We start from the raw sequence: 16,174 nt of genomic DNA on the forward strand, positions 1-16,174 counted from the left end.
AGTTAATTTTTTTATTTTCCCTGAAGAAAATTTCAGTGCATCATTTTGCGAAATTATGCATATATTTTTTCACTATTTCCAAAATTGCTGACAGGAGAACACCACTGCCATGACCATCTTTCCTATCTAGACTCTAAATGTATAAAGTCCAGTGTCCTTGTTGCTTTCCTGTTTACAGAAATACAGGAAAATCAGATATTACCACCTAACTGATGGAAGTCTTGCTGAAGATCAGACCCTATGCAGATTAAATTTGTGTTGATGACTATTGATTTTGGCAATAGCCAGCAGCTTCTACAATGTTTCTTACTCAAAACGTGTTTTTAGAAAATATGAAACTCATTATTTTTGGTTTTGGGAGATAGTCAATATTCCTTGGAAAATCATCAATGCCCGTTAGACTCCGGTGACATTTAACGTACTTATCATTTCAATAGAAGTTTTATTCATCATTAACTTTGAATCAGGTTCCAAAATATAGGGTAACAAGCTGTGAGAAGACAGAATTCAAAGGTCAAGTTCCCTTACATGGAAACTAAAAATCACTACATTGTTTCCAATATTCTTTATGAAAAAACTTACAGCAAACCACCAATCTGAAAACGTAAAAAATCCTGTATGTTCTTTTTCAACAGAGTTGCATTGTCTGTATATATATAATGCCTCTTCTAGGGACAGGAGTGTGCACACACATTTAGAGAGCTAGGGAATTACAGCTTGGAAATTCTTTTTCAGGCCTGGATTTCTCCTGACTCTCAGGTCCATTCCCAGGCTGATAAGCTGACTGTAGCTCCAGTTAGGGAGGAAGTCTCCCAAGGTGATAATATGGTGAAAAACAGAGTGGAATTAATAATAAAGATTAACATCTGGTGTTTTTCCCGTGGGACACATCCTGAGGTACTGTCCCATGGATGTTTTTCCCAATTGTCCAATGAGCTCCTGTCCTGTCCTAGCTCCATGTAACACACTTTAAATACGGGCTATCCTTATAATAAAGTTGGCCTTTTTTCCCTAAAGAGGTCCATGTGTGTTACTGTCCTTTCTCTCTCTCTCTCTTTTTTAGCGCAGTGACCACACAGGACCACACAGTCTGTAAGGCATTTCTTCTACTGTCTTACAGAACTAACAGCCAACAGATATACCTGGATGCTACTTCCTCCTATGGACTAACTGAAGGTTTTCTCAAAAACCTTCCTGTCTGATATTCTTGAAGGAATCTGTACAGCTGTAAAAGCAAGGACAGTGTTTGAAGGTGAAATAAAAGAAATATAACTTGAACAAGAAGAACTTGTCTTTCATAAGAGAATGCTCTGGAGAGATCTTATAGCAACTTCCAGACCCCAAAGGAGCCTACAAGGGAGCTGGAGAGGGACTTTTTACAAGAGCATGTAATATTAAGAAAAGGGGGAATGGTTTTAAAGTAACAGAGGGCAGGCTTAGATTGGATATTAGGAAGAAATTCTCTCCTATGAGGGTTGTGAGATACTGGAACAGATTGTCCAGAGAAGGTGTGGATGTCCCATCCCTGGAGGTGTTCAAGACCAGGCTGGAAGGGGCTCTGAGCAGCTTGGTCAAGTGAAAGGTGGCCTTGTCCATGGCATGGGGGCTGGAACTAAATTATCTTTATGGTCCCTTCCAACTGTAGTGGGTTTAGTGCTGACCAAATGCCAGTGCACCCACTAGAAATTATTTACTCATTTCCTGCTGTGAGATGTAGACTAGGAAGAAGAGGGATAAACAGGCTCAAAACTTTAAAGGGTATAAAGAAAAACTTTATTAACAAAATTAAAAGAAAAATCGTAAGAAAAATCAGAATATACCTTCAGAACACTTCTCCTCCTCCCACACCCTCTTTTCCTTCCCACTGACAACGTAAAGAGACAAAACCTGGAAATTTCAGTCAGTTTACCACCTCTAAAATAATCTTTCTTCAGTCTACTTAGGGAGAGGAGTCTCTCTTGCCATACCATGGAGACTTCTTCACAAGAAACAGTTCTCTCGTGGCTTTTAATTTCCAGGAATAGCAGCTGCCCAGAAATCTGCTTTCGTGAAGTCCCTCCCATCTTTTGCAGCCTTTCCACAGCTGCGTTTGTGGGCCGTTTCACCTTATTGGGGTACTATTTTAAGGATGAGCTGTTCCAGCATAAAAACAAACGTTTTTTTCATCCATCTCTTGGAACAGAGGTTTTCTTCATTTATTCCTGGGGCAAAGTTTTTCATCTCTCTCTGTTCAAATTCCTCACTGGATCATAGCAACATCAACGTGCTTCAATACTGGTGCCTCAGCTCCCCCTAATGCTTTTCTATGAGTTCCAGGGAAAAAAACAAAGTCTGATATATCAAATATATGTCCACCATAGCCTCCTTAAAAAAAAAAAAAAAAAAAAAGAAAATGGAATTTCAACCTGAAACTAAGGTATCTGCTCAATCACCTTCCATCTAGAATTTGACTCCTTCTTCAATGATCTCAGAGTCCCATGTTGTCTCTATGTGTCTTCACCCTTTCTTTTTCCTGATTCAGGAGAGAATTGGTGATAGTAGGTTCATTTGTTCTCAAGCTTTATCAATTGAAACAGCTTTTATAGAGATCTGCAGCATTAAAAGGTTGATCTCGTCCAGGCTCTGCAATCGAGGAATTGTTGTGTCTCTTGCTGCTGACCATGAGATCCCTGCTGGCGAGTTGCACTGGCTGCCTGAGCACCTTTCCTTCATGTGGGGCACTGGGAAAAGAAATAAAACTGCTGCTGCTGCTGCTTTTGTCCTTCTGTCCGCAGCATGGCTGGCTAAAAACGGCTAAGCAAACAAAATTCATTGTGTATCGAGCCGAGATAGCTGCAGCTGTGTGCCGTTGTCTCCAGCCGTGCCAGTTTTTGGCTGTGCAGTCTTAGCTACGTGGCTGCTCCCAGTCCGGGATGGCGATGGCCAGTCCCGGCTCTAGTCCTCGCCTCATGGTTGCTCCTGGTGCCGGTATAGCCTCCGGCTGACATGGCCTAGCGGCACAGCGGAAAAACAGGACAGGCAGGCTCTGCCGGGAAGGGGGCCCCAGCCGCCCTGCCAGGGCAGGACTTGGTGGGCTCCCCGGGAAGGGCTCAGCCCCCCCTTAAAGGGATCCCAGCTGCCCTGCCCGAACGGGACCCAGCAGGCTCCCCGGGAAGGGCTCAGCGCCACAGCAGAACCCCGGCCCAGCCAGACCCAGCCCTGCCAACCCGCGAGGGGGGGACCAGTCCCCCGTTACCTGTTCAAGGCTGGAAACCAAGAGAGCCTTTCCGGCCATTGTTCATCTTTAAATGTGGTTTTCTGCAGAGGCGTGACTAACTCTTTTGAGTGGTTTAACTGGATGTCAATCTTCCAAACTTGGCAGCTGATTAGTTCCGCCCAGTCCTCACAGGGAACCGCTTCCGTAAGTAGTGGACTCCCTCCCCAAACCTACGATAAGCCACAGCAGCAGGCCAAACCATTCTATGACCATTAAGATTAATCTTTTAAAGTGTAAATTGAATATTTTTGTTACTGAAAGTCATTAGGAGAAGGCAAATATCGTCAACTAAGGTGCTTCTGGCGTTTTCCTAAATGTAATGAAGTTTATACAGGAAGTGGAAGGTAGGTATACCACCATCATGGTAAACTCTGTAAGCCCTTTATTGTGTTTATCTTAAATGCAGATTCTAGAGAAAGTGTGCTTTGATCTATATTGTAAAAAATCTCAGAAAACGAAGTTTGAATGATCATTAGCTATCCCAACACACCATTTTAAAAATTATACCACCCTGTTTTAAAGAAGCTGTAAACAGCAGGAAGAATATGAGAACATAAAACTAGATGAATAAACTGGTGCAAAGTGATGGAGATGAGCAATAATCAGGAAAATGAGCTCCTGTTCTCAAAGGTTTCAGGAACAATTTACTAATAAACTCTAGAAAAGTATCTATTTAAGAACTCTGCATGAACAGACCAGCCATGTGTAGGCTGCAAAAGTTAATTAGTCAGGGCTTAAAATATACATAATACAATAAAGCTAGTAAGGATGATACTTACTGCTAATTATAACTCAATTTAAAAATAATTTTGTAAATGTTGTATCACTGTAAATCATTATTTTTGAGTAAATACATTCGTCTTTCAGTCTTGCCTAATGGTAAAATCAGTGCTCTAGTCTGATATTTGCCAGGCCACATTTTGTTGGGCATGAATATCCCTTAGCTGAAAGAAATCTGGTAGATTCCTAGGGTATTTAACATGCAATGAGAAATACAACTTCCCAGTACTTTTGGTTAATTTGTCATTGGGCTCCAGGGTCCCAGCTGTACCTGGATAAAATAAATTATCATTTCCTCTGAATGGGAGCTTAAGCCACTGAGAAATAACAAGATAGTGAACACAGAGCTTGGAGGTTCTGGTGTATCTCTGGAGGGGAAGAACCTTTCTGTAAGAGTGTCATATTCCAAAAAGAAAATTATTTCATAATCTTAAAATAGAAAACAAGTTTAATTGATTTATACAATTGGAGAAATAGTAATAATTAAAGTTTCTATTTCAGATTTATTTATTTGGAATTTTTCTTTCTCTAGCTATTTATTTCTGGTTTATAGTCCCTACTATGTCTCAGCCCCAGAATACATATTTCTTCATATCTCTAGACTAACTATTGTTTTCGCTATCATGCGATATATTATGGCCAGACCTGTGTGAAACAAAGTCATTTTGATTCATAAGGTTTTCATGCAAACCTTTTTCTCTGTTTCACTTCAAGGAGTTAGTCCCTTGAGTTTGTCTTTGAGTTTCAACTTCAAAGGAACTTGAAACTGCTGTCTGAAATCCAGTCAAGGCTGCAAAGCTTTGCCTTGTTACAGGTCAAAAGCTCAGGAAAGTGTTGAATTACCTGGCCAAAGCAAAATCAATTCACTGAAAAAAACCCTTCAGTTACACAGAATTATCTTCTTCCTTTTAGTTCAGCATAACTCAAACTCATTAAAATCATCAACTACAGAGTTACAATCCCCACTAACATAGTCTTGACTTCTCTTTGAGAAATGCTGTTATGCCCCCACAAAATCATACATTGAGTAAAAAAACCCATATTTTATTGTGGCATATAATACCATTTGCTTTGTAACATAATAGTATCTTTAAGTAAAATGGTACTGAACAAGTGCTATCTGCACTTAAACACTTTCCAGCTCCACAGAATCACATCTGCTATATTTTTCATGCAATCTGCAATACTGTTTAAAATTGCTTACAGCTATTTTTATACCACACAATAGTTATTATTCTAACTTCCCTCCTTCCCCAGCTAATCTTTTATTCTGCTACTGCCACAAACCTTAGAATTCAAAAGCAAAAGGCAGCACACTAAGTGTGTCTGAATATACACACACTCGCTGCACAACTAGGGTCAGCACCAGTGTAACAGAGCTGAGGTCCCAGACCTCAGGACAGTGTGACTACAACCTCCGGCAAGCTTCAACAAATCCCCTCATTATTTGCAGCTGTATCTGGAACATACTACTGTAAAAACTGACAGCTACTACCTGCTCAATAAAGGAAGAGTTAAGGTTGTCTCAGTCTGTATCTTGATGCTGGATTTTTTTTTCCTCATATTTGTGCCATTAATTTCGATACTCTAGAAAGGCATAGGATTTCACACATTCTGACAGGATATCTATCAAGTGAATAGCTTTCTGCTCAATCTTTTTTTGTAAGAAAGAAGACTTCTAAAGTATTGCAGCAGAAGGTAAAAACAAAAATTACACTCTTTAAATGAAAAAAAAGTAACAAAACTAAAGCTTACACATCTAAGTTAGAAACTTTGCTTGAAGTAGAAAAGTAAAAGCTCTTGAACAACGTGTTTTCAAATGACCTGGAGAGTGTATGTAATCCTATACACTTTATTAATTCCATAAAGACAGTTATATATACTCCAAATCCCTCTTTTGGTACTGCAGTTCAGCAACGCCTTTTACATGCCGTATTGCACTGTTTTTTCCACAAAAGGCAGGTGAAAATCTTAATAAGAAAAATGTCACATCTCCTTGGATTATTATTTTTTCCTTTTGTAATAAACGTGATTTCAGAAAAGTGATGGCATCCCTTTGTCCTTGCTACTTCTCTTTGGAACTCAAGAAGAAAGCTTAACTATGTTCAGCTATGTCTTAAAAGCTGGTCTGCACACCACAAAGGAGCACAGACAGACATGAATTCTGTGTTTTCTTTCCTAAAATTTGACACAACCATGCCATCACTGTGCACATTCCCTCTTGGTGGAAAAAGGGCTGCCATGCAATTTCTCCTACAGGCATTGGTACCTAAAATATTTCTCTCTAAACAAAATTAATTTGCTGTTTAACTCTTACAGTTTTACAGATTGAATAGCCAGATTACAGAGAATGTTGCCATTCAATGTATTAATAGGTATTACATAAAATATATCCCCTCTTACATTTATATAATCTTTAACCATAAATTAGGTTTTTGTTTTAATCCAGATGTGAATGGTCAAAATTTTTCTCATTGATTTGGGGTTTTTGGTTAAAACTGAAAAAAATCTGCAATTATATTTTTAAAATTATACATAGCTGTATTTAAGGTAAAGTATATAAACTTGTATCTTTACAAATCTTGGCTTCAATTTCAACTGATCACCAGTTCAAAAACATTTTTACTCTCTTCTGAATACTAGGAGACTATTGAACAAAGGTAAGGACTGGATATATTTTCTCTGTGTGCTAGGTATTTTTGGAGATGAAAATCCCACTTTTTTAGCAAATGAGGGGAGGAACAGAAGATGCATGCCACTGACTCAGCATTCATTGTTCAGGACCTATAGAAGGGCAATAGTACCTTTCTTCTTTCTCTGCTTTAGTAGTGAAGGACATGTGGAGCTCATAGGAAATATTCTTGTTTCAAAAACTCATAACCACAGAGCAAATAATTAGATTTTAAGTTGTCTGATAATCAGTGTATAAACACACTTTGGGATTAGCAACCTGAACCAGCATTTCAAGCAGCAGTCAGCAGCTCTCCCCAGCAGTTTAGGGCAGATTCACTGTTTCCATTTGAAACTGTATCTTGTGTGCAATTGCTGAGAATGTGTTTGCTCAGTGCGCCTAGCTGCTGTTGAACTGCTTTGGTGTATACTATGGTGCAGTACAGTGCAGTATAAATACATTATGATGCAGGTAATATAGAAGGTGATTAAGCCAACACCTTCTTTCAAAAGAGGCTTGAGGATCTTTAACAACCAGAAAGGAGGAATGACTTTTTTTATCTCAACCAAAAGACATGAGAGACTTCCCTATTCCACTGAAATTTTGAAACTGCAGGGTAGCTTACAGTTATGACAAGTGGCACCACTGTAATTAGTTCCATTGCAAGTGCACTTGAAGCTGTCCCACGTCTGGGTGCATTTTCCATTGTGTTCACAGTGATTGGGCACACACCTGTCAGGACGAGATGCAAAAACAAAAAGAGAAACCAAAATGAGCATCAAGATTTACACAAAGCAAAATTTTGAGCTGCACAAGCAATGTATCATGTCCTTGTCTAGTAATTAATCCTTGCTATTTTAGACCTATTAACAGAATTTATATCTGAACACACAACTGCATAAAAGATTCATCAAGGCTTTGTTGAAGCCCTTTCACAAACAGTAAAAAAGCACATTAAAGGTGGAACAGATTCATCATCATAAATCAGGGTTCTAAGTAACATATGACGGGTACTCAGCTTTCAAAACAAAAAGAGCATCACAAGTCACAGCTCCTCCTGCTGTGCAGGTAGAGTCATGCCTCAAGGAGTCCAGTCCCACAGCTGACTGAACTTAAAAAACAAAATGCCACTGGCTTGCTTTTCATCTTTCTGTTGCCAGCAATGGGATAAAGGGAGACAGGTTGCCTGCTGGCTAAGATGGAAGTAGATTAGTAAACCTGCATTATTAAAATTAACTATAGGCTTTGTTATAAAAGTTGTGTAAGTTTTTCTCTTTACAGGGGTTTGTGGCAAGAGTTGTTCACCTTTCTCCCACACACCTGCTTTTCTTGTCCAGCTATACTGTTGCTAGAGAGTGGAAGGAATGCAAAAGAAAAAGTGGAACAGCAAAACCCCGAAGTTATAGCAGAACATATATTTATTTGTTTGAAATATTATCTAAATATGATTTCAAAGATTTGAGTTTGGCCAGATTCTTTCCTATCAAATATTGTAAAAAATGGGAATTATCATTTACTTTCACCTCTGAAACTATTAAACTTCTTTTCTTTCAAAGGTCTTTGAAATGCCATTTCAATGAATTTTTTTTCCTTATTAAATTAGTTACAATCAGATTCAGTACAGGCTGTGCCTTTGTTTTTACAAAGAAGTTTTCTTTTTCTTTTTGGCCAAATCTATTTTTTTTATTATGAAATTAAAAACTAAAACTCAGATAGCCCCTATTAGATAAAGAGAATCTTTTCAGTAATGCATTAAAAAATAAGTATTTTTATCTCTAAGATTAATCTGAAGTTCATCATATTCCTGTGACACTTAACAATACTCTCATAAACAACACCCAAGGAAAGCTTTGCTTTCCTATGTAGAAACTTATTGAAACTGGAAGGATCTGGGTCATTCTTCTATAAGCTTACAGTCTCCTATTTCCTCAATTTCCAGTTAACAGCATTGGCATGCATGTTAACAACCAAGAATAATTTGTGTCACAATATGCATTGGAGAATTGAATATGTTGTACTCTCATTTAGAAATTATTTTTTTCTTTTGTGCATGCCAGTACAAGTACATCAAAATATGCAGAATATAGATGTCTTACATCCTATATCAGCCTTTAGAACTCAAGGCTACCCATTTTTTCCAAAAAAGATCAGAAAATACTGGTGTGGCTAAAGGTAGTTCTTGAAGAAATGCTTTTCTAAAGTAAGAAACAAAGCATTTAAAAATATTTTCACAGTAAAATACATGAAACTACCTGAGGCAGTTATCACAGTTCAATGAATTAAGTCTTCAACATAGTTTAAATGAATTAATTCAGTTTTATAAGTGTGACAGGCTAAATGAATAGATAGATTCTTCTGATTACTACTATTCAGTTGTGTTCTCGACACTGCCGAAAAAAAATGAGAGCATATAACAGCACATTTCTAAACATACAAACAATTAACAATTTACATGAATCTGTAGCTCCTGGGTACAAGAGTAAGGAAAGCAAAGAACAATGACATTTCAAAAATAATCTCATAAAAGTAACTTTTATTCAAGGCTGTAAATAACCACAGAAGTTCCTAAATCTGTATATGGTTTTGTATTTTTTCCAGCTTTTCAAAATAACTTCTTTTTAGGTATTTTCTTCTTCATTTACATTTGAACATACATTACTTGAAAAGTAATTTTCCAATGACCAAACCAAACCAAACATTCTTCTATGTGAATTTTACCAGCTGACTTATATGAACTCTCATACATAATGCTTGCAACTAGTTTCACATTTTAGTGCAGTATAACTTACTTTTATTGCAACATAACTAGTAAAGAGACTTCATTACTGACTATATAACTGAGGTAAATGACTTAATCTTCAGAAAGATGAAAACTAGATATTTATCTTTATCATTTAATGGAGCGTATTAAGTCATAAAACCAGAGATATTCAGCAAACTCCTTGATGTTAACTTTATGTTTCCAGTATGATGGTTGGATTAGTGTAATGGCTTCCAGTAGATGGAAGTGGTTGGATCTGCATTTGCAAAATTTCTTTTTTACTCATCTGACTTTTGCTGTTCTAAAGATAATGCATTTAGAAAAAATGGAGTAAACAATATTTTAATGTTAGTGCACAATGAAGTTTAAATCAGACTATAGAATAATTTCCTGATGTTCCCTCTTCACCCTCTTTTCTGTTAGTTTATTTTATCAGATAGAATTATGAGATTTATTTTCTATTAAATCCATTAGCAAACTTCTGTAACATAATCTGGTGCTCAACTGTCCACATTTTGCACCAACTTAGCCTACTATAATGGAGTTTACAGGAAATACTAGATATCCATAATGCAGAAATTACAAAAACAAACAAACAAACAAAAACCCTGTTAGAATTCAGTAAACAATATCATAAAGAATAACATTTATCACTGTAAATTCCATTATTTTTCAAACAAATTTATTTCTATAGAATGACAATAATCTACTATTTTCAATATACAAACATCTTGCTAAGAAATTTGTATTTTGAGCAGATACAATAATTTTATCTACTTTATGCCCACCATTTAGTAGACACTCAAAATATATACACTCAAAACCTAAAAAAATTTCAATACATACACGATTTGCAGATTATTTGTTTGAAAAGACTATTTTTCTAAGCAATTCATTTTTATCTTCTCCTTTAGGAATAAAGCTTCATTACATAAAAAGCAAAACAAAACAAAGCAAACCTTGAAAACAGCACTTCCCTCCTAAACCAGGCTCTGAAGTTAAAAACCATCACAAAACAGAACTGCAAGTTCCTCATCACCAAGCTGTGTCTCTTTCCACTGTGGATACCTATATATCAAGAACTTGAAAATGTTGCAGGTTCCATTTTGAGAACTTTCTTGCTCTATGGCTCCTTCTGAAAGGAAAGTCTAGAATTTCATCACTTCAAGTATGAGGCACTATCTTTTGATTTCAACCTCAAAATTTATCCTTAGGGAGTTTACAGATGCTGTTTGGTTTAGTATTTTATTTGGAAACTTTGATTTGTTTATCAAACAGTCTTTGTTTTCCTTTCGAATTTACATCTCAATACTTTGCAGAGAGCAATCATAATTTCTTTTCGTTTGTAGTTTTGTGAGATGAAGTCTTCTGTTGGAAAATATATTTTCCACAGTTCTTCCTTGTAACTCTGCTCCTGTTTGCACTTGCATTTTGCTGAGTGCTCTAGAGGAGGTCTTATCAGTATTTTGTGATTTTGGAGTTGATAAAAATGTTTAGATTTTTTACTGAAATTATTTTTTTATTAATATATAGCATTTTGCTGGCTACCAAAGAATTGTGGCTCAAAGTCATCCTGAGATTGCTCAATGTGTTGAAAACCTTCACTAAATTCTCATCCTTCTTTTCATCACTTCTAACCAATGACATCCATTGCATACAGAAAATATTTATACTGTTTTCAACAGCATTGCGCTGTACTGTAATTTCCATTGCGTGATTCAAATAATTCAGGTTATTATTCTAGGCTGAAGCTGGATCATCAGCATGTTTCATCAAGATATTCCTATTTTTGAGCCAAGGTTAAAGCATTAAATAGGATTTTTTCTGGCACTGATCTCTGAGCAACTCTCGTCTCCCAGCCAGCCATTCGCCCATCAGTGTAAATCGAGAGGCAATTCCATTTGACAGTTCACAACTTACTTTGCAATTCCTCTCTCAAACCCCATCTTTCCTGGTTTAGATAATAATTTCCATCGTTACAATATATAAAATATTTTATTGACATTTGGCAAAATAGATCTTTTCTGCTGTCTGAGACAAAAAGTACTTTGCTTCATCAGAGAAGGTCAGGTTAATCTTGGACAATCCACTGTTGATAAACACCTGCTGCATTCTACTTTACCTTGCATTTACTTCAAGGTAAATCCTTATTTTCCTCAAAAACATAGTAAAACTACCAAAGGCAGATTATTAGGTGTCTGTTGATCTGGGTTTCTAATTTGTTAACTTACATCAGGTTAACTCTATCACCTCATAATACCAAATCATGAACTTTTAAAAAATTGTTTGGGTTTTTTGTTGTTGTTGTTTGGTTGGTTTTGTTTGGTGTTGTTTGTTGGGTTTGTTTGTTTTGGTTGTTTGTTTTGTTTTTATTTATTTGGAGGTTTTTTGTGGTTTCATGTTTGCTTTGTTCCACATGTGGTACAGTGATCCTAAATGAGCCAGACAGCAAGAAAGAAAAAGAAGAGAAGGCAAAGGAAAGGTATCTCATAACCTTAGTATAAGCAGGAGAGTGATATCAGACCCATGGAGAAATCCCCACAGCCTATTCAGCAGAAATGAGCAATGGCTGATTTTCAATTGCACAAAAAGTTCTTGGAAACAAGAAGGTTACAAACTGTTAGAAATGTCCACAGGGGAAAGGCAAAGATGTAATGAGGTTCATTAGCGGTAGAAAGCATTTTCAGAAGCAACTCAACATACATCAGGAATGACTTAAGTATGTTTGGGTCTGCCTGAAGGCCGAGAATGAGCTCAGAGAGCTCTCCAGACACCTTTCTAATCTGGATATTTTAATATTCCATAAGAAACAGAAAACATTTCTTTCAAGCTCTTATTTCTCATTATGCAATTATGTTTTCTTAATGTTGTAAATGTGCCATTTATCCTCTGTAAGTCAACAGGTCACACACAGCCTCAGTCTTTTTACAGGACCATGTTCCTCAGGGCAAGGTTATTTAAAATGTTAACTAGCTTGCCTACATATATTGTGCCCAAAGTGTATAGCACTTGACTCCAATTTTTAGGTTTAGAGATCATTTGAGCAAGAAGATAAAAAGTTCTTTTGTGCAGAAAAGAAAATGTCCATATGGCCACATGCAAACTGTTAAATAAATTCCCTCACTACTGAAGATCCGTCAAAAATTGCACAATTCTCTTATGTAAAACATAGACCTTTCCTTAATTTCCCTGCATTTTCCTTTCTGGCTTCCCTTTCACACTTCCTATTGCTAGCATAAGTGCAAAATACAGCTTGTGTTTAGATACAACCTAAACCAACGCTCTTTATATACACATTTGCAACAGTCAAGCCAAGAAATCACCAAAACAAAACATTCACCTGTGCACCTACTCCTCCACCTGAGAGGTCAAAAGGCACACACACACCCCTAAATATTTGACATGCAATGCCTGCAACAGTAGTGAAAAGAACTCAAATGCTACAATGATAATGATAGCATGAAAATTTCTGTTGAGCAGAACAAAATGTTAAAGGATTTTGCAAAGGAAAATAACCTGGACTAAATTATGCTTAACATGAAATTCAATCTTTTTCTTCTCATTATCAAATCCCTATTTTATATTACTTGTGCTCACACCTCAGCTCTCATTTCTCTCCCAAATTGCTTTTGTTCTGCTTTTTTGTCCACTTCTCTGCCTCCGAACTAACCACAGTTTGTTTGCCCACTAGTTGTCATTTTTAACACCTCCAAACATATCCTTCAAATATGTATTTTTTATCACCATTTTTTGCAAAGTTCCTTCAAAATGCATGCTGCTGTCCTTTTTGAGTGTGTTGTTCCGTCATCATCTACCTTTATTCACACCCACAAAAAGACTATTAAAACATTATAAAAATTTAGACCTTTTTTACTCTTCAGGATTACCTGACTGCTCAAGAAGATCATGAAAGATCACATCTATATAATAATATACAAGGAAAATAATTTGTAGGAGCAATAAATGTTTTCAGCTGGTAACTTGGATCACTGAAGGTCTGTTTGTCTATTTAAAAGACATTCTGTAAACTGGCAACCAAACCACAAAAACATTCTAAACATATGTATCTGTTTGCAGTGGTGTTGCTCTTTAATGCAATAGGAGGCATTGCACTCATCATACTGAAAATAAGACAACCCCATTAAAGACACAGTGCTATTGCGGAGTTCTACGGTACCAACATGATGGTCAAATTGATCATTCCATGGAGAGTCCGTGTTTTTCAGAGCATCCCAAATGAAAGTAAAGTCAGCTTATCTGCCTGTGAGATGATTTCTTATTTCTTACAAGGTAACAAGTGCTTAAAGCGACCTTGAGATTTTCAGCAACAGGATTTGGAACTCCTATGTAAGGCAACACAAAGGGCAGATGGAAGAGACTGTAAAATTAACTTAGATTCACAATAATTCCCAAACTAGTTTAATTTGCTGCTGACTTCTAAGCTAATTGTGCACGCATGCATATAATCAACAATGGCAGAACTAAATAAACCTTAACCAAGGAGTACCTATTCTTTCTTTGTCTCTTACAGCAATACAAGGCCTTCATGTTTCTTTGGTGGACGTTATTAAACTTGTTCTGTCACAAGATAAAAAAAAAATGCTTGGCACTTTTAAAGACTGTGATTTACAAAGAAAAAAACTAAAAAAAAAAAAAAAATAAAATAAAATATGCAATGGCACTTGATTAATAAAAGTTCCTTTATGCCATATTGCCAGTAAAGGTTGTCAAACAGGTTTTTTTGTGTTATCTTGAGATCTATAAGGTTCCATGCTAAACTGTTTGCATTAGAATGAATAACAGAGAACTTAATGGATAAAGTACCACAGTTAACTCATTTCGGTTAAATGATCCTCTTATATTGATATAGTTTTTATTTTGTGCATAACAATGTAGAGACTTTCTTTTCTACTGTTCATAATTTTCAGAGCACTTCATAAATTAGTTCCTTAGAATTAAATCGTGACAGTTCCACTTTAGCAATTGCAGAAGCTGGATAAGCCATTTTTCTGCATTTTTTGTAGACAATTTCCTGTACCCATATGTTATGCGTAACCTAAGCTCTGCGGTGTCTGATGGCTGAAAAACTACTTTTGTCCAAATCTAACTGTTGCCACTTCTGCTGAAGCAAAGCAGGGGAAGATGAATCGACAGCAGCAGTTAACAAGAGGGAATTTCACAGCCCTGAAATCTCTTGTCAGTTCCTACCAATTGTTTCATGACGATGGGAGAACAGCCTCTGTTTGGAATTGAAGCAGGAGGAAATGGTGCACCTACTCAGGTGCTGTCTACCTTCTCTGGAGGGGCACAGGGCAGGGAGTGGGTTCATCAGGATAAAGTGGGTGTAAATGGCCCATAGGCTGCATCTAGTCCAAACTCTGCAAACTAGAGTGTGCTGTGATAAATTCACAGAGGTAGGTGATAAACCCAGAAATTCATAAAATGAACTAATCAGGCTAGATAAAAACAACTTCTGTTGCACAATGTTTTAGTTAGAAAACTTGGGCTTAGGTGTTCATCTGGTGTAAATAAGAACATTTGCAAATATTTTAAGCCAGTTAGATGAGTTGAAACAAAAGGAACAATAAAATTTTATAAAAGGCCAGCTACAAAATATTATTTGTCTCCTAGGGTTTTTTTTTAACTTTTTCCACTACCTTGTGAAGACCTTTGCCTAGTCATTAACCAGGTTAAGGCTTTCTAGAACAGATGAAAGCTACTCTGTGTAACAATTATTTTTGGATTGGTGTGCTTGAGTTTATTACTATTATTATTATTATTATTATTATTATTATTATTATTATTATTATAATTTTTATTATTATTTATTATTGCCACACAGAGGAGTGGCAGTTATTCACTAACCTAACTGTGCCATATTGGCACAGCTCAGACCTCTTGGGGATTTGAGAATATGTGTTAAGCACTGAGACTCTCCAGAAAAATCTCATGGGTTTTAATTACTACGTTTCTGAAGAAATTTTTAAAACTTTCCAAGTATTGCCCTGTTCAAAATATGACTGGATTAATTTTGTATTCATCTAATCACCTCTCTTTTGCTACTTCAAATAGGTAAAGTAGAGCTCGCTGAGCTTGAGAACAAACCCTAACATAGATTCTTTGGTATATTGTTAATTCTTTATTATTTCTTCTTTTTTCAGCATTAATTAAATACAGCTCCTGAGATTTCATTATGTCAACTTTATAATCCAAGTTAAAAGAAAGTTAAAGAAAGTTGCTCTTATTTTTTAGCAGATCATAATTATTGGAGCATGTGGACAAGTGAACAGCCTATATAATACAGAGCAGTGACTACAATATTGCCTGCTAATAAACACAACTGATCATGCATTGAATCACCACACATATACAGAATTTATAGAGCTATGTTTTAAATGAGATTACTCCTAAATTTATATTTTCCAGAATAAAAAGCTGGTAATTAGAAATCTTTGTGTTTCTTCTCATAATGCAAAGAATTACTCAGTAATAAAGATGAGAATAATACTGATATATGATTTTGTATTAAAAGTCTTTTGCTGTGTCAGTCAAACCTGGATGAGGGCTGTCATAGCCTTTGGCTGTGATACTTCTCCACTCGTTGGTGCACAACATAGAGGATTCTTATATGTTGCATTACTTGTTTTGATGGTCTGCCTCTTAATCAGGGACAACAATGATCACATGCTGGTCTTCAAATAGGTGA

At 36.3% G+C, this 16,174-nt stretch overlaps 1 protein-coding gene across 3 annotated transcripts in view; it reads right to left on the reverse strand.

Annotated features, from left to right (window-relative positions):
- CNTNAP2 (contactin associated protein 2) overlaps positions 1 to 16,174 on the reverse strand; it is a 1,082,030-nt gene that overhangs the window by 366,908 nt on the left and 698,948 nt on the right. For all 3 annotated transcript variants that reach the window (XM_088167403.1, XM_088167401.1, XM_088167409.1), the window contains one exon: positions 7,333 to 7,439. In XM_088167403.1, coding sequence (XP_088023529.1) covers positions 7,333 to 7,439 — 107 coding nt within the window. The remainder of the gene's footprint in view (positions 1 to 7,332; positions 7,440 to 16,174) is intronic.

The sequence above is a fragment of the Sturnus vulgaris genome, chromosome 1 (assembly GCF_052056855.1).
Source record: "Sturnus vulgaris isolate bStuVul1 chromosome 1, bStuVul1.hap1, whole genome shotgun sequence".
Taxonomy (NCBI): Eukaryota; Metazoa; Chordata; class Aves; order Passeriformes; family Sturnidae; genus Sturnus; species Sturnus vulgaris.